Below are 21,357 nucleotides of genomic sequence, written 5' to 3' on the forward strand. Positions count from 1 at the left end.
CCCAGATTTTTGTCAGGCACATGTACCAGTCCACAAAATGCTGGAACCCCAAACACAGAATCTGGATTCATTTCAATTTCAGTAATTCAGGTGTTTGTGGCATAGAATAAACACCACCCAGAAGGCAGCAATCCTGAGTTACCAGAAGTTCCAGCGTGCAATATAATTTTAGGCAACATTTTCAGCTTCTTCTACAGAGGGGATAGTTAAGTTAGTCATTCAGTTCGCATAAGCAGAATGTTTTACTATTTGAAAAAGAAATCCCAAATCAACCAGCGTTTGGGACTAATATGGCTGAATTAATTTATTTTTCTAAGGTCATGTAGATCAGGCTTCAATCTGCTGGTGTCTTTACTTCGGCAAGTCGGTAGAGTATCCATTGAGTGGATGTGACAAAGTCCTGTTGTGTTAGACGTTGTGAGCTGGGACTTGACGTGATATCTGCTGCTTCTGGGGGAGCTTGCAACCCAGCCGGCGAGACCAGACAATTCTTATGAAACAATCAGTGGGTAGCACAAGGCATTAAATAAAAAGTGTGAACAAGTATGGGACAGGAATCGAGAGGAGAGAGTGAGACAGAGTGGACTAGACTGTTTCCGGAAGGCTGGAGGCCACAGGGGATAGGCTGGAGGGATTTGTATAGGTTGAGGGGGAGAGATGGTTTATTGGGCTGGGATTTAGCAAGAGAAAAGCCACTGCTTGCAAGAAAAATAAATTGAACATCCACATGCCAGGTATTTCTTAAAAAGAACTAAGATCTTAACGTTCACGAGCTAATTCTAATAATAACCGCAAGACAAGGTATTTTAGCCCCGATTTTGGGCATGAGCAGGATGACTTTTTTTTTTTTTAATTTTTTTTTTAACGTTTTTATTTATTTTTGAGACAGAGAGAGACAGAGCATGAATGGGGGAGGGTCAGAGAGAGGGAGACACAGAATCTGAAACAGGCTCCGGGCTCTGAGCTGTCAGCACAGGGGCCCGATGTGGGGCTCAAACTCACGGACCGCGAGATCGTGACCTGAGCCGAAGTCGGCGCTCAACCGACTGAGCCACCCAGGCGCCCCAGGATGACTTTTAAAGATACTAAAAAATTTGCTCAAGATCACCTTGAAGGAAGCTGCTAACCTAGGATTGTCTTGGGTACAGCAAAGAGGTCTGCCTGTTTATTTCCCTGGCTTCAGATTAGAGCAGGAGGCACTCTGGTCAATTGCGTTTTGCACGTCCTGGCACAACGAGTGAAGACATGGATGGGAAAACTTAGGGGTGAAAACAAAACACATCTGGATGTTTGCTAAGCTTCGGAGCCCAAGAGGAAGGGGGAGGATTGCGCAGGCTGGAGGTAGCTGCAGTGGTGGCCACCCTGGACATCATGCGACCCACCCCCCCCAACAGCTCCCATGTAGTGGGGGAGCTGGGGGTGGGGAGGAGGGAGGTCTTCTTCCTCCACTCAAAGACAGAGTCTGCACATAGGTTCTGCTGCCCTGGGACAGGCCTCAGAAAGTTTTCTACTCGGAAAGAAGTTGAAAAACATATGGCAGATGGCAAATTTTCCCTAAATCTGTCCTCCTTTTCTCCCTGGATGTGAAGTCATTCAGCTAGAGACCCTACTTCCCACCCTCCCTTTCTGGACGTAAGACGAAGTTGTTGCCTATGAAATGTGAACAGAAGTGATGTGTGCAACTTCTGTTTTCAGCTCCTAATTGGAACTCATTCTTCCTAGGCTTCCTTTCTTCCTCCCTTCCGGTGGGCTGGAACCCGGATGTGCTGGCCACCCCATTAAACCAAGCACAGTGCCCTGCAGGATGGGGGGCAACAAGAGGGAAGGATCTGGATCTCTCCATCACTGTGTGAAACAGAACATTCCGCCAGCCTGCACTGTCCAACTCGAGAGTGTGAAAGGGAAAGCAATTCGATCCTGGGAGCCACTGTGTTTTGTTGTCTGTTTCACAGAAGAGCTGAGGTTTTTACCCTGAATAATGCAGAACATTTCTGGGCTGGGAAGCAGAGAATTGATTTCAGGTCATTATCTTGTCTTCCCTCATTTTTTTTCCTTCTTTCCTTCATCCCAAAAATATTACCGAGCACCAACTCTGTACCAGCCATGCTAAAGTAACAAAAGAGTCATGTTCCTATCCTGCCGGCGCCTCCCTTCTAGCAGGGAAGAGAGACACAGCAAGTAGACAGACATGAAATTAAAGCACCTAACGACTGGAACGTCGGTAGAACGTTGCGAAGAACATAAACGTCCAGATGCATGGGCGAGAGAAAGCCGCTGTAGCCAGCATGGTCAGAGGAAGCCTCCACGAGGAGGTGATGTTTCAGCCTAGCCCCAAAGGAAGACAAGAAATAGGTGTGCAGAAAGTGGGGACAACCCTTCCAAGCGGAAGAGAGCATGTGCCAAGGCCCCACACGAGGAAGAACTTATTGAGCACAGGGAACTGGAGACAGGAATGAAGAGTGGAGAGAGACACATTCCAACTGGCAATATGGCTGGGGGCTGGTATACCAGTGGCTTTTGAAGGGTTTCAACAAGGGTGTGTTGCGGGAGAGAGAGAGTGCACTCACTCTGTTATTAAGATCGCTTTTACTACTTTATAGACAAAGTACTGTGGAAAGGTAAGAATTTCTGCAGCTGGCATAACCTCTAGTGGTGCTAGCAGTGAAGGATGAGATGGGTCATAAAAGTCGCAGGGGCACCTGGGAGGATCAGTCAGTTAAATGTCCAACTTTTGGTTTCGGCTCAGGTCACGATCTCCCAGTTCGCGGGTTCAAGCCCCGCATAGGGCTCTGTGCTGACAGTGTAAAGCCTGCTTGGGATTCTCTCTTTCCCCCTCTCTCTGCCCCTCCCCTACACTCTCCCTCTCTCTCTCTCAAAATAAATAAACTTAAAAAAATGTTATATTCACGTAGATGAAAAATGCAGCATAGGGGATATTTTAAAAATCACAGATTTTCTCTATCCATATAATATTTGAATTCAGTTAAAATAAATACAGGGGCACCTGGCTGGCTCAGCCGGTAGAGCATGTGCGTCTTGATTTCAGGGTCATGAGTTGCAGCCCCACGTTAGGTGTGGAGCCTGTTTAAAAAACAAAGTAAGTACAAGCCGGTAGTTTTAAACAGGAATTTGGAAGAGGGTTTTGTAAGCAACGTGTTGTCAATTTCACACAGGCTGCGAAATGCTGGTTCAGACTTTAGAGGTGTCGGCATCTTGTCGACATGTGTAGTTTAGGGGTGTGGCTGAGGTTGTTGAAAAAGGGGTCTCCCCAGAGACACTGTGCACTGCCATTTCTGGGGCTTGTAGGGGTTGTTGCCGTGGTGGGGCTTCTGGAAGCTTCTCAGGGCCCTGGCCTTTGGAATTTCTACTCCTGGTTTGGAGACAGTGAAGAAGGAAATGGGCACATTTTCATTTATAAAACTTCTCAGACTATTAAAGCTACCTGTTTTTTTCTCAAGCAAGTGAGGGCTGTATTTAAGAACCATCGTTTCCTTCAAGTATTAATTTTTCTGAGTGAGATTTTGCCTCTTAAAGAGCAATATCCTGACTCCTTTTGAAATAGCTATTCACAGGCAAGTTCTTTCAGGAAGGAAATGATACAGTTCCCAGACTTGCAGATGTCAATGCAGTTATTATTGGGGTGTTCTTTCTAAGGTTTTGTGTTTCCCCAGCCTTGCTGAGATGTAACTGACATCTAACGTTGTATAAATTCAGGTGTCCAGGGCCTGGATTAGACACACTTACATATTGCACATTTCTAATTTTTTAACCGTTGTCTTCAGAAATAGGACATTGTTGTTTATCTTTTTTTTTTTTTTTGGACAGATGAGTGATATCAGGGTCTGAGGTAGACCAAATTAAGGATATTGTGAGATGCTAATTTGTTGGTGATTTTTTTTTTTTTTTTGCATATCTAAGAAATCTAACAAGAAAAGAAGTCCAAGTTTCAGCTTCTGCACATCAGGAAATGGTTAGTGTGGCCCAGTCTCGCCTTACAGACCTGCTGGGGAGGAAAACCTTTCTCTTCCCTTCCCCCCATCTCTTTCCATCTCTTACCCCAAAGGATTCTCCGAGGGAACCGGGGTACGCTTGACTGCCCCTGGAGAATAGCCGCCCTCTGTACAGCTGCTCCCGGGAATCAGCCTTGGAACAGGGCTCTCCTGGGGGCAGGAGGAGGGAAGCGGGGTCAAACATAGCTGGATTTCCTATGGCCAGGCTTCCTTGCATGCTCTTTCTTCCTCTGCTCCAAAAAAAAAAAAAAAAAAAAAAAAAGCCCCTGGAAGAGGCCTGGGGAGTCAGATCAAATGTACTGGCCCAGAGCCAAAGCTTGACTTGTCCCAGCCTGAGTCTCCGACCAGGGACTCCACGTTCTCAAGTCTTCATTTCTGTCCCGTTGAAACTGATAGGGAAGGTTAATGAGATTAACATGGCCAAACACTGTAGGCTTCTGAGAAGGAGCCAGATACGCGCCGGCCGCTGCGGAAAATACTGGCGGGGCCATTCTTCTTGGGGACATTTTACTGGACTCTCCTCTAGTAAAACTTGATTGTTTTTATCAGACAATTCAAAAGTAGCGTGTATTCAGGGCTAGTCACACCAGTGGCTACTCAGTAAATGCCTGCTGGGTCCACGCATGAGTGAGTGCCTTATTTTATTGTATTTCGCTTCTGACCTTTTCACCAACTTGGCCCATCCCTGGCCACCTTTCCAAATATACAGTGATTAATATTTTCTAGGATAGGTCCTTTTATTCAGAAGAGCCGTTGGGTCTGTGATGAAATGTGGTAAAACGAAGAAAGAGTCAAGGACAAACCCCAAACCCTGTATGGGGCAGAAAGAGGAACTCTCTCTGTGGTTGGAGATTTTCTGAATAAAATGTTCCCGAGAAAGGTGGAGAAGATGGAAATGTTTGTGTGTGTGTGTGTGTGTGTGTGTGTGTGTGTGTTTATGAGTATTTTTAAACACGAACTAGAAGCGAAAGGCGGAGAAGGAGGAAGAAATTTTGGTAAATCTATAAAGTCCCCACAATTTATGAGAGTTTAAAAGGCAATTTCTTTTTAAGGGGCAAATTCCTAATTTCCCACATAAAAGTATGGGAATTGAATGGTAAATCCTTCTGTGGCGACAAGACCCCTAAAAAGAGGTATGAAAAAGAGTTACTGTTCCTTTTCCATTCATGTGTCTTGAAAGCCCGTGGATGTGAAACTGCCCTGCCAACACACAGCCCGGGGTTTCAAAGCTGCCCGGATGACTTTTCAGAAATGATCTATTGTGACGCTTTGTTTTGTCCGGGTTGCCCTCGTTTTGTTCTGCTTGGGCTGTATCACTCTTCTGCCGCTGCCATGAATCCGCCCTGTCTGCTCCTCCCCATTCAGAGGTACCTTTACCCCCTGCCCCGCAAGGGGAGTCCGGGGACAAGTGGCTGAAAGGCTCAGCATTGCTGCTGTGGAGAGAGGGACCGAGGCCCGAGAGGCCAGGGGTGGGGGCGGGGAAGGAGCCGGTGGGTGGGGTGCTGGGTGCAGAGACTCACCTGGTTGGTTAGGGTGTCAAGAAAAAGGACAGGGTGCTGGGTGGGGGAGGGGGAAGGAGGGGGAGCGCGCAACGCAACGTGCACGGGTTTATCCTCTGCCTGCCCGGAGGCTGAGCACCTTGGAAAAAACCTTTCCTTGCTTACACTTGAGCTGAAGGGCTGAGCTGCTTGGGTGCGGCACGGGCACCAGGAATGGGGGCGCCGCATAGCCTGCGAATGAAACCCCGCCCTTAATTTTCAGTTTTGAATCGGTTAACGTACCTGCAGTTACATACATGAGCTCCCTGGAGCTCGGGTGTGGTCGGACTGGAATAAAATGACAAACGATACAATGGTTTGTAAAGCAGACCATTACATCTGAAATTTGTTGTTTGGGGAGTGACTCAGATGTGGTTGCCATCCTCGTGTCCTCTTGGAAATATAATTGGTTTTCAATTATATTCTAAATAGGGAAGATGCTTCTTTTTTACTTCTCTGTCCTACACATCGCTCGCTTTTTTAAGGAGATTTTTTTTTTAAAGTTTATTTTTATTTATTTTGAGGGGGGTGGGCAGAGGGAGAGGGTGAGAGAGAATCCCAAGCAGTCCCTGCGCTTTCTGCTCTGAGTGACCGCTGCGAGATCACGACCTGAGCTGAGATCAAGAGTCTGATGCTTAATGGACTGAACCACCTAGGTGCCCTGCATCACTTACTTTTTTAAAAAAATTTTTTCCCAACGTTTATGTTTGAGAGACAGAGGGAGACAGAGCACGAGCAGGGAGGGGCAGAGAGAGAGGGAGACACAGAATCCAAAGCAGGCTCCAGGCTCTGAGCTGTCAGCACAGACACGGGGCTCGAACCCATGAACTGTGAGATCACGACCTGAGCCAAAGTCCGGACGTTTCACTGACTGAGCCACCCAGCCCCCGCACCCGCATCACTTCCTTTTAAGTGCAAGAGGGCTGCTCAAAAGTCCCAAAGGGTCCCGTGATAGGCTGGGTTATAAATTAGTAACAAACATCCGCCGAATACCACAGTAGCTTACCACATTAGTTTTGTTGATCTCTGTACACATCCAGCAGGGGGCAGCAGGGAGCTCTGGTCATCCCGGCTGTTCAGGCTTGTGGTGCAATAGAGGGTCAGTCTCTGCTTGTGCATCCATGATCTCCGTGGACAGAAGAAGGTACCTCTCAAGGCTCTCACACCGGCAATTAAACGTCTGACCCAGATGGTGCTTTCCCTGACAACTAAGTCCAATGGCTGCACCCTGTTGCTGGGGCCAGGAGGCTCCCTCGCTGGGGTGCAGGAGAAGGTGGAGAACCAGCCATCTGCCAGAACACGTTCTTGGGAATAAGCAGAGGGCTGCATAAAAGAAAGCAAGAAAGAAAGCAAGAAAGAAAGCAAGAAAGAAAAACAAAGAAGGACAGCAAGCCATTTTCAAAACTTTAACCGAATGGCAAAAAACCGAATGGCACATGTTTTGACCACAATATGATTAGCCCTAGCCTCTACTGTCCTTTGAGCTGTGTGACCTCAGGCAGATTACCTAACTTACCAGGCCGCCCTCCATTCCATCACTGATAAAGTGAATGGGTGGGTTTGATCTCTGGTTCTCCAACCTGAGTGAGCTTTAGATCACCAGGGTCTTATTAAAGCATTCGTGATGGGACCTCACCCCCCACCGTCTCTGATTCAGCCGGCCTGGGGGTGGGCCCAAGACTTTGGATTACTAACAAGTTGCCCGGCGATGTTGATGCTTCTGGTCCAAGGATCACATTCTGAGCTGGTCTCCAGGTGAACTCTAGAGTCTGATGCAGCTGAGAAATTTAATCTTTCCTATAGGGAACGGGGTAGAATTAGTCGAGGAGTTGCCTAAGAGCTGCAGTAAAGCTTTCATGTTGAAATTTGACCGGAAAAGGATTCACCGGAGCGTCACCAACCCCTAACCTTTTGTGAGAGCACATTTGCATGTTGGGTTGACACATAGAGCTTAAAGACACATCTCAATTACAAGATGTGGTCCAGACAGCTGCCCTTGTGGGGACAGAGGCGGCCACTCAACTCTGAGCAATTACTTAAAATTAGACTTGTCAAATTTGTTTAGGGTGACCAGGCAAGTACATACATTGACCTAATGTCACTCTTCCTAGGGAGACGTTGTAATGATTTTGTATATCAGTCAAACTATTCAAATACTAACGCCGCCTTCATGCCGTAATCAACATTCTGGTCAGATGTCATCTTTAGAAGCCCTTGGGGATTTGCATCGCTTAATTATTCTTCAATACCCAAACCAAGCATTCTTTAATTGGTGTAAATTGAACGGTGTTCCAGTGCAAACAAGGAGAGGGCACGCTGATCAATGATTCCGTGCATGTCTATTGGAAAGCCATTGCCATTAGATCAAATCACAAACCTCAACTCCATTTGCTTCAGTGGAAGCACTAGCTCATGGAACCAGCAAATACTATTTCTACTTACGTGGTCACGATTGACACGCACGGGGTCTGTTGTGAATCTGAAAGGTCTCACCTTTCAGGGAAAGGGTTAAAAAATCCATCCCAGAGGTACTTTCTGTTCCAATGTCAAAAACTGCCTTTTGCTGAGAATTCAACTAGAAGCAAAGTGTTTCTATCCTCCTATCATTTGGTGTCTGTCTCTTTCTTTCTCTTTCTCTCTCTTTCTCTTTCTCTTTCTCTCTTCTCTTTCTCTTTCTCTTTCTCTTTCTCTTTCTCTTTCTTTCTCTTTCTCTTTCTTTTTATTTCTCTTTCTTTCTCTTTCTCCTTCTCTTTCTCTTTCTCTTCCTCAATTGGACATGATATGAAATTTTTGTTAATTTGTCAAGCCATTCTCTCCCATGATATACTTTTTGTTGTTGTTGCTTCTCCTGAGTGTGTGATTCACCCCATCCTACATCGGGCTGTGGCCGGGTAACCGGAAACAGGTGTTCCCTTCTACTTTTAATATGGCTGAAAAAAACCTCGAGGAACTGTACATAAGAAGCCCAGGAAAAATCCTCATAAATGTGTCAGGGCCACTTTTCATTCTTGTCCCTTTGTATCAACTCTCTCGAATCATTCTTTATTGCTGGGGTGGGAAGAAAAGGAAGCCACAGGACCGTCACACGCCCCTGGCTCAGATCTGCCAGTCTCCAGCTCCCTCAGCTCAGAAAACCGCGCTGATACTTGAAGTGTGGTGTCCATGTGAGTTTGTTTCTAGTCTATGTTTTTAGTCTCGTTTTTGACAAAATGCGCTGGTTCTTAGGCGGGGAGTCTTTCAGGTTGATTTAAGTTTGACTTTCAGAGTGGTCCAGGGTTGGATGCTTCCAATGGAGTAGGGGTGGGGTGGGGAGTAGAGAGGTGTCAGCTTCCTTAACGATCTTTGTTCAATTGCTTAGATATAAAGAGGGACTTCTGGTGGGTAAGCTTGTTGGGGTAGCGTGTCTCCATGTCGGGTGCTGTCATTTACACGCATCCTGACAGAGAGTATATGGCTTCGTTTCTAGCAATCTAGCCAGAAGTTTTGAGGACCTCGGTGCAGGCGTTATGAGGGTGACTTAGAGTCCGGGGCTTCACCAATCGAGCCCTGCTGGAAGCATGCAGACGGGTGACATCTGATGGCCATCTTCCTGTGCCTTGGTAGGTGTCACGGACCAGAACATCACCCTTAAAATAAAAGTGCATCTGTGCCGGGAAGCCAGAGATCAGCGTTTCTTTATTTGGATCAGTGTTGAGAGAGAAAGAGCAGACTTGAAAATGGGCGGCGGAAGCGATCTACCCCCCCAACTGTTTTGAGGGACCCCTCGGAATCTGCTGTGATGTGGTTCCCCACCCTCCCTGTGTCATTTTTACCACCCTTCCTCCTACAGACACAGTTGCCTGGCTTTCTGCAGCCCTGAGACTGTCAAATATGACCTGAGAGCAAGGTTCCGGTCCTGGCGGCTCGTTTAGAAGACGTGTGACCTTTCTGGGTTTCGATTTCATCACCTGCAGAAAGAGGGGGTCGGCCTAGGTGGACTCTAACATCCCTTGGGGATATAACAGCTGAAGAACTATTTTCTCCGGTACCAACGCCCGTGGAAGCCAAGGGAAGAGAGCCCATGCTGCCTTTCTTTGGAGTCCTTGGTCTGGGGTCTCATGCATGGACATGGCCATCAGGTGGCCTGGACTCACATTTACAATGGAGACTCTGGTTCAGTAAGTCTGAGGCAGGGGCTGAGACATTTGCTTTTCTGACAGCTGTCAGATGAGGTAGCAACTTGGAACAGTAAGGCCTCGGGCAGTAGGCTAAGTGGAGCCCCAGGGTTGGTGTTTCCTCAGCGCTGGGTGTCCACGCAGCCCGAGTGCATTGCTGTTCGGTGTTTGAACAAATTCATGCCGGGATGGGTGGGGGAGCACTGGAGAGCAGGGTAAGCCATGGACAGCTGATCCTGTGCTCAGGTCTCATCGTCACCATCTCCCATATTACTTCATTTTTGTCCTTTTTTTTTCTTTTTAAAGATTTTTTTTGTTTTTAAGCGGTCTCCACATCCAGCGCGGGGGTCGAACTCACAACCCTGAGATCAAGAGTCGCACGCTCTACACTGAGCCAGCCAGGAAGCAGGAGGGAGGCAGAGACTTAGGGCAGGCACGGGGTGGGAAGAAGCAGGTATCTCTGCTTCACGTCTGGCTCCTGATTCATCATTTGGAGACCATAGCTCTCAAGCACATACTCTTTCATGCTCTCTTTCCTCCCCCTGTTGGTTCCTCTTTCATGTCCATTTCAACCACAGCCAATTATTTAGAGGGAGTGCAGGGTTCTGCACAGCGTGACTGTGGCTCAAAACATCACCGTTTTGTGGAGGGAGCGCTGGGCTGGGAGGCAAAATATATGGGTGATATTCTGGCTGGCCCACTGACTAGGGCAGTGAATGAGGATCCATCAAATGGCCTGAGATCTGAAGTAGGAAGGACCCTTCCAGCCTAACTGTTCACAGGACATAATGTTTGTGAAGGTCTTACTCCACATGTAGGTTAATGTGAGTTTGAGTTTTTACTCTGCTGTCCCAGGGGTAGTCCTCTCTGGGGGCCAGAGATCCTGCCCCAGGCTTCTCTTGCCACCCTGGCCTCTCTTGGGTATGAACTTAGAGAAGCAAGTTCTCTCCCGCTTCCCTTTCTGTCTCCCTCCCTGCCTCCCTCCCTCTCTTTCTGCTTTTTTTTTTTTTTTAAGTTTATTGATTTATTTTGAGAGAGAGAGAGGTCATGAGTGGGGGAGGGACAGAGAGAAAGAAGAAAGAGAATCCCAAGAATCCCAGGCTGCAGAGCCTGATGTGGGGCTCGATCTCACGGACCGTGAGATCATGACCTGAGCCGAAGTTGGATGCTTAACTGACTGAGCCACCCAGGCGCCCTGGAAATGTTTGTTTTTTGCATGTAATCTATTCTGAGCACACAAATTCCCCGAACTTTACTGATAAGAATCAACTTGGGCTCTTGAGAAACTCCACCATTTCCAGGCAGTTTCCCCAAGTCAGCAGGTCCCGGAGGGGGCAGGGGGCAGTGAGAATCAATCCTCCCGTCCTGTTCTCCTTTTCTCTGTCTTTTCAAAGACTTCCAATTGGTTCTTATTTTCAGAGAGGTTTAGGAAAGACTGTTTGGTGCAAGGTTCCTGGTGTGGCTGCATTTTGGGTCACCTGGGAAAAGTCCCGATGTCTGGGTGACACTCCAGATCAGAAAGGCTGGGGATAGGACCCTGCATCAGTAATGTTTAATATCCCCCCAGGGCATTCCCAGGTGAAGTCTGGGTTCAGAAGCTCTGGCTCCATTTCTGACTGACTCACATAGCCCAAGGAAGAAGTTGGGGGAGCCCATCACCTCGTTTGTAGGCCAGTGATTCCCTGACGTGACCACACATTAGAACCGTGCAGGCACCTTTTGAAACTCCTGATGCCTAGGTCACACTTTATACCAATCAAGTCAGAATGTCTGGGGGTGGGAGCCTGGCATCAGAATGTTTTAAAGATCCCGGGTGATCCCCCTGTGCAGCAGAGCCCAGATTCTATGTGGATGCAAGTTTCGGTGATGAGCCATGTGGCCCAGGCCTTCAGCTTCGCTGCTACTGAGGATAGGCTGCCTTTCCCCCGTGGTCTTGAAGCACCCCGAAATCTGCTGGGGAGTTCTGTACCAGCTTCACAGGGACTTCCTAGCAGCGGACCCCGTTAGCACCAAGCAGGAGGAGCCTCTGCCTAAGCGTGTAGCATTTCTTCCTCTCCTGTAGACAACCACCTACTGACCTAGGAGAGGGACTTTTCTTAGTATACAGTGTGCTGCTGAATTAGGGTGAAATTCACATGACGTGGTAAGTTTTCACGGGCACAGCCACTTTAGTTGATTTACCTAGTATCTATGCCTGCTTTGGCATTCTAACGCCGAGAGTCGTCATGACGGAACCAAAAGCCTGCAAGGACTAAAACACTCACGATATTTTGGGGAATCTTTGTTACAACCTCTTGTATGGAAATTCTGAAGTTTCAACATAGTTTATTATTATTTTTTTCATGACATAACTTATAAGTTCAGCTAGATGAACGCATAGGATGGAAAAGCTATGAAAATTTGGAAACATAAGAGTAGTGAGGGGACACTTGCCTTTCCCCTAGTGAGGGAGATAGTACATATGTCATGGAGCTGTATTAACTAAAGGATGTGGTGTGGGTGCAGAAATAAGCAGGTCAATGGAAAAGACCAGAAGTTGAGATCGAGGTGGCATTTCAGGCCGCTCAGGAGGAGATAGATTCGTCCGCAGAAGGCGTTAGACACATTTCATTGAGACTGGCCGTGTAGAAATCAGGAAGCTGGGGGCACCTGGGTGGCTCAGTTGGTTGAGCGTCCGACTTCGGCTCAGGTCATGATCTCACCGCTTGTGAGTTCGAGACCCGTGTCGGGTTCTGTGTTGACAGCTCAGAGCCTGGAGCCTGCTTCGAATTCTGTGTCTCCCTCTCTCTCAGTCTCACCCCCACTCGTACTTGGTGTCTCTCTCTCTCTCTCAAAAATAAACATTAAAAAAAGAAATCATGAAGCTGGATCTCCTTCTACTCCTTTGAAATACATTCCAGAGGAATAAAATATTTAAATGTATAGAAAAAATAGAAAAGTATCAGAAAAAAAAACACATTGGTGACTACCTTAGTAAGTGTGTAGTAGAACACTTCTTCTAAGCTTAACAGAAAAGAGGCAATAGAAAGCAAAAAATTGATTAACTTGGCTAAAATGTAAAATTTTTATACTAGAAAAGTAATGCAAGAAAAGCTTTAAAGATAGACCGGAATTAACCTCAGAAAAGTACTTTTTGTTATAGACAAATGGTTAATATCTCTAAGCTAAAAAAATGGATGAGAAGCTGAAAAGGACAAAATAAATAAGGGGGAAATATACAAACTAGTAATAATGTAGTGAATGCAAATGGCCAGTGAGCATGATACTATTCACCTTTGCAAATGATTAATGTCAATGCAACGTTAGTTTAAATAAGATATCTTTTTTGTTGTTTCTTTCATTGACGGAGATGAAAAAAAATCAAGATTCCACCGTGATGGTAAGGGTATGGGGGAAAAAGGCATTGCAATACATTCTTGGGTTCAGTATTTTTGGAGGGAAGCTGGTGGTACAGATCACATTTATAGATGCAAATACCTTTTGTAAATACTGTCATCAACCTGACATCTTGGGCATTTAGTTTATAGAAAACCAACATAAAGATGTTCCTTGTGGACCCCATGAGTAAAAATTAGCGCTGTAAACAACAGAAATAGAAAAAAAAAAAAGATGGTCCCCACTGCAGTGAAGAGCTGGAAACCGTCTCAGTTCTCATCAGCAGGTTTTAATTTTATTTATTTTATTAAAAATTTTTAAAGATTTTTATATTAATTCCACTCAGTTAACATATCGAGTAATATTAGCTTCAGGTGCACAATATAGTGATTCAACACTTCCATACATCATCCTGTGCTTATCAAGTAGGTTTTTTTAGCCCATTTTATGGAAGTTGACACGTAAAATCTGTGCATATTTAATGTATACAACTTGGTGAGTTTGAGGATAAATGTAGACCCATGAGACCATCACTGACAGGATCATAGCCACAGCCACCACCTCCCAAAGTTTCTTCCTGCATTATTACCACTATTATTTTATTTTTTTGTGGTAAGATCACTTAGCACGATATCTACCCTCTTAGCAAGTTTTCAGTGTATAATAGCCAAATTCTGGAAAGAGCCTACATGTCCATCAACTGATGAATGGATAAAGAAATTGTGGTTTATATATACAATGGAATACTACTTGGCAATGAGAAAGAATGAAATCCCGCCGTTTGCAGCAACGTGGATGGAACTGGAGGGTATTATGCTAAGTGAAACGAGTCAGGCAGAGAAAGACAGATACCATATGTTTTCACTCATGTGGATCTTGAGGAGCTTAACAGAAGACCATGGGGGAAGGGAAGGGGTAAAAAAAAGTTACAGAGAGGGAGGGAGGCAAACCATAAGAGACTCTTAAATACAGAGAGCAAACTGAGGGTTGATGGGGGGTGAGAGGGAGGGGAGGGTGGGTGATGGGCATTGAGGAGGGCACCTGTTGGGATCAGCACTGGGTGTTGTATGAAAGCCAATTTGACAACAAATTATATATATGTAAAAAAGAATTGTTAGCTATAGGTACTGTGTTGTACAGTAGATCTCCAGAATTTATGTATCTTGCGAAACTGAAACTTTGCACGCTTAACCGTCACCTCCCCGTTCCCCGCCCCCCCTGCACCCCTCCCCCAGAAGGACTTGATAAAATAAGTTGTGAGGTATCCATATGATGGTTTTCCAAGGAGCCATTGCAAGAGAGGTAGAGTTTTCAACATTGATATAGATTCTAAGTGCTTTGTTTTTTTTAAAGCAAGCTTGTAATTATGTTTGTTTTCCTCTTTTATTAACAAACCCATCTCCTAGCTCCGTGAAGGTGCACGATAATTCACCTCACTGCCAGCCTTGTACAAATGATGGCTGTTCCGTGCCTTTACAAGTTGTACTTATTTATTTTTACCAGAGATATTACATCTAACATAGAAGACCTGAAACATGTAACTCCATGGTTTCGAACCATGGACTTAAGTTTGTGTGTGTGTGTTCACACCCGTGTGTGCACAGACATGTATGTTTGTACGCAGGTACATGTGTGCGTGCATGTCTTTGTGCCTATGAGTGTCCAGTCCTTGGATAGCCTGTTGCCTAGCTGAGGATGCTGCCACACCCCAGCTACCTGGAGAAGTTGTGTTCCTTTTGAAGACAGATTTAGGGCATTAATAAACCAAGTAAAAACATCAGCTGTCTCTCTGAGGATCGAACCTTTCTACCTGTAGGACTCTTTTATCTGCTGAGTGGAGCAGCATGGGATGTGCAAGCCAAGGGAAAGCACAGATGAGTCTGATAAAATTTGCCATTTGGCATGAAGGTCCGTAATCGTCGCTCAGTTCTTGGAAAATTCTTGCCTTCCTTTTTGAGTTCTTCTGGGGTCTTGGCCACCTCTTCCGGTCCTTTGGAATTCCACCTGGTGACTACATCACTCTCCATTTTGTCTCCCTGCTCCTTCCATCCAGTTGGTCTGGTGTAAAAGGCAACGGTATTTCCAGCTGCGTGGGGTTCTCGGTCCTACTTACAGACACAGGAGAGGTTGCTTGAGAGCAGTGACCGCCAATCTTTCCAGTTGCTCATCCTCATCACTAAAATATTTTGAGCATAAACTTCTAATACATGCCTATTGATTGATTGATTGTGCACCTCTACTATTGTCCTCATAGATTGTATACACTACAAAATATACATAAGAGTGAAAATTCAAAACGATGCCATTAATAAAGTATAGACATTCTGATATTTTCTCGCCATGTCCCGTGACCAGTAGACCCGAGGGGGAAGTGGCTTTGCAAGTCTAACTTTAGGGGCCTCAAGGGCACTGCAAACTCTTGGCCTCTCATCCAGGGCGAGGCTTCCTTCCCTAGTGATCTGCCTGGTCTAAGCTGCCCACTGGGCTGCTGCAGAGCACAGGACACAAGGTGCTGCTTCAAGTGACTTGAACGATTTTGTCTCTCGGAGTTTCTTTCATGCTCTGCCCCTCCCACCCCCCCCACCCCCCCTTGCAGGTTTTCCCCTGCTCTTTAAGCCACACTGTATTCTCTTTCGTGTGCTCGGTTTCTCGGTTAACTCATACTTGGCCAACCCACTCCTAAGCCAAGCAGGCAATTCCAGCCCTGCCCTCCTCTGCCTCGTGGGCAGAGCCCCTATTTGGAAGTACTTTGCTTCCTCAGCCTTCTCGAACTGGGACTTGTTTACTTCTATCTGTACCAACGCTGGCTCCATGTTGCTATGGGTGGATGGTCTTACAGAACTGGTCCAAGGTCTTGAGGAGTTTGAAAAGCAAGGATGCAGAGACGTACAACATGGGCTGGACCTGTGTGACAGAACGGAGCCAACTGATGGGTGCCTCTGAGATGCAAGTCCCATGGGAGCAGAGAGTTTTCCTGAAAGTCCTCTATCCTTAGCAGCTAGAGCAGTGCCCGGCACAGAGGAAAGCCTCGTTGAGTGAATAAATGACACACATTTTATCCTGGAGTGGTACCAATCAGGAAAGCTCTTCCATTGGTTGCTTCAGTTTGGGGTCTGAAAAAACAGCTCAATTCGCACGCAGGTTGTTCTTCTTCCAGACTCGGAAAAGGGATGCAGGGAAGCCAAGGTTCAGCTTTTAGGTGTAATCGAGTAGGCAACTAGACTATTGGGTAAGAAAGGCTTTAATGTCATTTCTAGCAGTTTCTGTATCCGGCTGTGCTAGTCCCCATTGAGACTCCTTGCTTCCTCTGAGACTTGATTCCATCATTATGCTTTTTTCCCTTGTATCTCTGGACACATTTTTTTCCCTGCTGACTTGTGCCCCTCTGCCTCAAAAATCTCTTAGCTCCCCCCTTATTCTGCCCCCCACCCCCTGTCACAGATGAACTTTTGCTCTGGGCTTCCTTTCTATTGCACCCCCCTCCTTCTTCTAAAGGAATTAAAACTTAAGTAAGGTTTTTAAAGTTTATTTTTTTTTTATTTATTTTGAGAGAGATAGAGAGCAAACGGGGGAGGGGCAGAGAGAAAATGGGAGACAGAATCCTAAGCAGGCTCCACGCTGTCAGCGCAGAGCCCGATACGGGGTTCAAACTCACCACTGCGAGATCATGACCTGAGCAGAAATCAAGAGTTGGACACTTACCTAACTGAGCTACCCAGGCACCCCAAGTACACCCCAAGCACCCCAAGCTACCCAGGCACCCCAAGTACTTTTTATTGTGGTGGAAAACGTAACGTGAAATTTACCATCTTAACCGTTTTTAATCATATATCTCGGTAGCTTTAAGTATATTTACATCGTTGTGAAACAGATTTCCAGAACTTGCAAATCTGAAACTCTATACCCATGAAATGATAACTCCACTTTCCCCTTACCCAATCCTTGGTAACTGCCATTTTAATTTCTGGGTCCATGAATTTGATTATTTTAGGTACCTCATGTAAGTGGAATCATACAGTATCTGTATTTTTGTGACTGGCTTATTTCACTTAGAGTCGTGTCCTCAGGTTTATCTCTGTTGTAGCCTGTGACAGGATTTTTTTTCCTTTTTTAAGGTTGAATAATAATACTTCATTGTATGTACAAATGATATTTCCTTTATCCATCCATCTTTCAATAGACATTTGGGTTTCTTCCACCTCTTGGCTATTGTGAATAATGGTGCCGTGAACACGGGTGTGCATGTATTTCTTTGAGACCCTGTTTACAGCCTTTCGAATTTATACCTAGAAGTGGGATTGATTGTTAGATCATATGGTAGTTTGGTTTTTAATTTTTCGAGGAACTTCCATGTTGTTTTCTTCTGTCATGTCTGGCCCATTTTACAGTCCCACCAAGAGCACAAGAGTGTTCTTTGCTAGGGGCGCCTGGGTTAGTCGGTTAAGCGTCCGACTTTGGCTCAGGTCACGATCTCATGGTCCGTGAGTTCGAGCCCCGCGTCGGGCTCTGGGCTGATGGCTCAGAGCCTGGAGCCTGCTTCTGATTCTGTGTCTCCCTCTCTCCCTGCCCCTCCCCATTCATGCTCTGTCTCTCTCTGTCTCAAAAATAAATAAAAACGTTAAACAAAAAAATTTAAAAAAAAAAAAGAGTGTTCTTTGCTAACATTTGTTATTTTCTCTTTTTTTGATAGTAGCCTGCCTGATGGGTGTGAGGGGATAGCTCATCGTATTTTTAATTTTTTGTGGCACCTCCATACTGTTCTCCACAGTGATCGCTCTGTTCTACAATCCCACTAAGAGTGCACAAGGGTTCCGACTTCTCCACATCCTCACCAATCCTTGCTGTTTTCTGTATTTGTTTTTCTTTTGATTTTGTTGTTTTGTCTTGATGGTAGCCATCCTAAGGGGCATGAGGTGAGATATCCCATTGTGGTTTTGGTTCACATTACTCTGATGATTTGTGATGTTGAGCACCTTTTCATATGCTTATAGGCCATTTGCTTGTCTTCTTTGGAGAAATGCTTATCCAAGTCCTTTGTTCACTTTTTACTTGGGTTATTTATTTTTTTAATTTTTAAAACAATTTAAAAGAGTTTTTATTTAAAATCCAGTTAGTTAACTTACAGTGCAATATTAATTTCAGATGTACAGTAGAGTTGTAGGAGTTCTTTATGTATTTTGCCTATTAACCCCTTATCAGATATATGATTAATGAATATTTTTTTCTATTCTGTAGATTTCCTTTTCACTCTGTCGATTGTTTCCTTTAATGTGCAGAAGTTTTAAAGTTTGATGTAGTCCCACGGGGCGCCTGGGTGGCTCGGTCGGTTAAGCGTCCGACTTCCGCTCAGGTCATGATCTCACAGTCCGTGAGTTCAAGCCCTGCATCGGGCTCTGTGCTGACCGCTCAGAGCCTGGAGCCTGTTTCATATTCTGTGTCTCCCTCTCTCTCTGCCCCTCCCCTGTTCATGCTCTGTCTCTCTCTGTCTCAAAAATAAATAAACGTTAAAAAAAAACTTAAAAAAAAATAAAGTTTGATGTCGTCCCAATGTTTAATGTAGTCCCAATTGTCTATTTTTGTTTTTGTTACGTGTGTTTTTAGAGCCATGCCAAGAAATCATTGCCAAATTCCATGTCGTAAAGTTTATCCTCTATGTTTTCTTCTGGTAGGTTTATGGTTTGAGGTCTTAAATTGAGGTCTGCGATCCGTCTTGAGCTAATTTTTGTATATGCTGTAAAACAAGGGTCTGACTTTGTAATTTTGCATATGGATATTTAGTTTTCTCATCACAATTTATTGAAGAAACTCTTTTCTGCACTGAGTGATCTTGGCACCCTTGTCAAAAATCATTTGACCGTGTACACAGAGTTTATTTCTGGGCTTTTTATTCCATTCCATTTGTCTATATGTCTGTCTTTATGCCAGAATCACACTATTACTGTAGCTTTGTAATAGTTTGTAATAGCTTTTGTAATAGTTATGAAATTAGGAAGTCTCAACCCACCAGCTCTGTTCTTTTTCAAAATGGTTTTGGCTATTTGAGATCCATTAAGTTTCCATCTGGATTTTAGGATTTCAAAACATTTTTTATATACTGCCTTTGGGATTAGGTAGGAATTGGGTTGAATTGGTAGTTTGTTTTGACTAATATTGACCTCTTACCAATGTTATCCTCCAATTCATGAACATGGGATGTTTTTCCATTTTTTTTGTGTGTCCTTAATTTCTTTCAGGAATGTTTTGTAGTTTTCAGTGTACGAGTCTTTCACCTCCTTGGTTGGTCTAATTTCTAAGTATTTTATTCTTTCTGATGCTATTATAAAGGGGGTTGTCTTCTTAATTTCCTTTTTGGTTCTTCATTGTTAGTGTATAGAAACACAACTGATTTTTGTGTGTTGATTTTGTATCCCACTACTTTGCTGAATTTTGTTCATCAGCTCTAACAGTCTGTGTGTGTGTGTGTGTGTGTGTTTGTGTGTGTGCAGTCTTTAAGGTTTTCTACATATGAGATCATATCATCTGTGAACAGAGATAATTTTACTGTTCCCTTTCTAATTTATATGCTTTTAATTTTTTTCTTGTCTGATTGCTCTGGCTGGCACTTCCAGTACTATGTGAATAGCAGTGGCAAGATGGGGTATCCTTCTCTTGTTCTTGATTTTAGATGAAATGCTTTCGGTCTTTAACCATTGAGAGATGTGAGCTTTTCATAGACAGTCTTTTTTTTTTTTTAATTTTTTTTTTCAACGTTTTTTATTTTTATTTTTGGGACAGAGAGAGACAGAGCATAAACTGGGGAGGGGCAGAGAGAGAGGGAGACACAGAATCGGAAACAGGCTCCAGGCTCTAAGCAGTCAGCACAGAGCCCGACTCGGGGCTCGAACTCACGGACCGCGAGATCGTGACCTGGCTGAAGTCGGACGCTTAACCGACTGCGCCACCCAGGCGCCCCTCATAGACAGTCTTTACTGTGTTGAGGCAGTTTCCTTCTTTCCTACTTTATTTAATTTTTTGATCGTGAAAGGATGTTGATTTTTTTTTTCAAATGCTTTCTCTGCATCAATTGATAATATCATGTAATTTTTGTCCTTTATTTTGTTAATGTGGTGTATTTATGCCCTTCTTAACGTAGTTCTGGATCCTGTTAAATATCTCTTCTCAATCTTCAGCTCTCTGACAATACTCCAAATCTTCAGTAACACCGTGGGTAAAGATTTTTGTCAATGTTATATGTTGTGATACAGTAATTTTAAAGACATATTTGATTCCTCTAGCACTCACTATTCTGAGTTTTGTTTAAGAAAGCGTGACTCTGTTCAGAAATGATCACCCAGCCCTCTATTTACAAAATTTCTCTCTGATTTTTCTTTGGATTCTTCACTACCTTTCATCTCTTCTCAGTTCCCTAAGTAACCTCCTATGTATCCCCTCAAAATATCATTCTGAAATCTTTTCCTTTTTTGTGAAACTGCTCAGTACGGTGACTCATCACTGAGATAATATTAAAACAGTAGTAACTGGAACTTGACATTCCCCTGGATGCCAATACTACCTTCTTATTTTGGGTATTTTCTGAGTCTATGCAGCTTAAATGCAGGTGTTAAGCACATCTCTGGTGACTGGTGCAAAAGAAAACAAACAAACAAACAATAAAACAAAAGGATAATACATGGACCTCGCAGATATTTGGTAAGATGGGAATTTTATTTTTAAAATCAGACTATACTTTCAAACTTAAGGTCACTTTATCCATGCTTTATTTATAGATGTAATCCGTTCCATTCAGAAAGACATGCCTAGAGAATTAGGTCATGCATGGAGGAAGAAGAGCATGGAACATAATATAAGAACATGAATCAGGAGAACTGTCTTGTCCTCACTGATATTTGTGATCCCCAAGCTCTGTGTGTGTGTGTGTGTGTGTGTGTGTGTGTGTGTGTGTGTGTTGGGGGGGGGGCGTGTGTGTATGTGCTTTTTGTTTGTTTGTGTGCTTTGAGAGGCTGGAAGTAGGTAGCGATGAGGGTAAAACAGAAGGGGAGTAGCACAAGCTCATTCCAAAAATGCCGTCTTATAATTATTTTCTAAATACTGTTATAATCACACTTACCTGCTAGTCGATCACAGCGATACTGATGAAAATGGCATATCTAAACGGGACAGTTTACATCAAGTTTTCTATCTGAGGCCCATGAAAGCCAGCTAAAAAATTTTTCCTAACTTCAGCTAGGACATTTTTTAATTAGGTAATTGGCAGTTGGGTCTCATTTCACCTTTTTGAGG

The 21,357-nt window shown here is 44.5% G+C and overlaps 1 protein-coding gene across 6 annotated transcripts in view; it reads left to right on the forward strand.

Annotated features, from left to right (window-relative positions):
• The first annotated feature begins 5,279 nt into the window (after nt 1–5,279).
• LOC122237006 overlaps nt 5,280–21,357 on the forward strand; it is a 41,730-nt gene continuing 25,652 nt past the window's right edge. For 3 of the 6 annotated variants that reach the window (XR_006215198.1, XR_006215199.1, XR_006215201.1), the window contains exon 1: nt 5,280–5,377. Coding sequence is in view for 2 of the 6 variants with exons in the window: in XM_042979755.1 (XP_042835689.1) it covers nt 5,343–5,377 (35 nt within the window). In the remaining 4 variants the exon portion in view is untranslated. Of the gene's footprint in view, nt 5,378–9,014; nt 9,148–21,357 lie in introns of all 6 variants that reach the window. The other 3 variants (XR_006215200.1, XM_042979755.1, XM_042979756.1) reach the window with 3 other exon arrangements.

The sequence above is a fragment of the Panthera tigris genome, chromosome A3, assembly GCF_018350195.1.
Source record: "Panthera tigris isolate Pti1 chromosome A3, P.tigris_Pti1_mat1.1, whole genome shotgun sequence".
Lineage (NCBI taxonomy): Eukaryota > Metazoa > Chordata > Mammalia > Carnivora > Felidae > Panthera > Panthera tigris.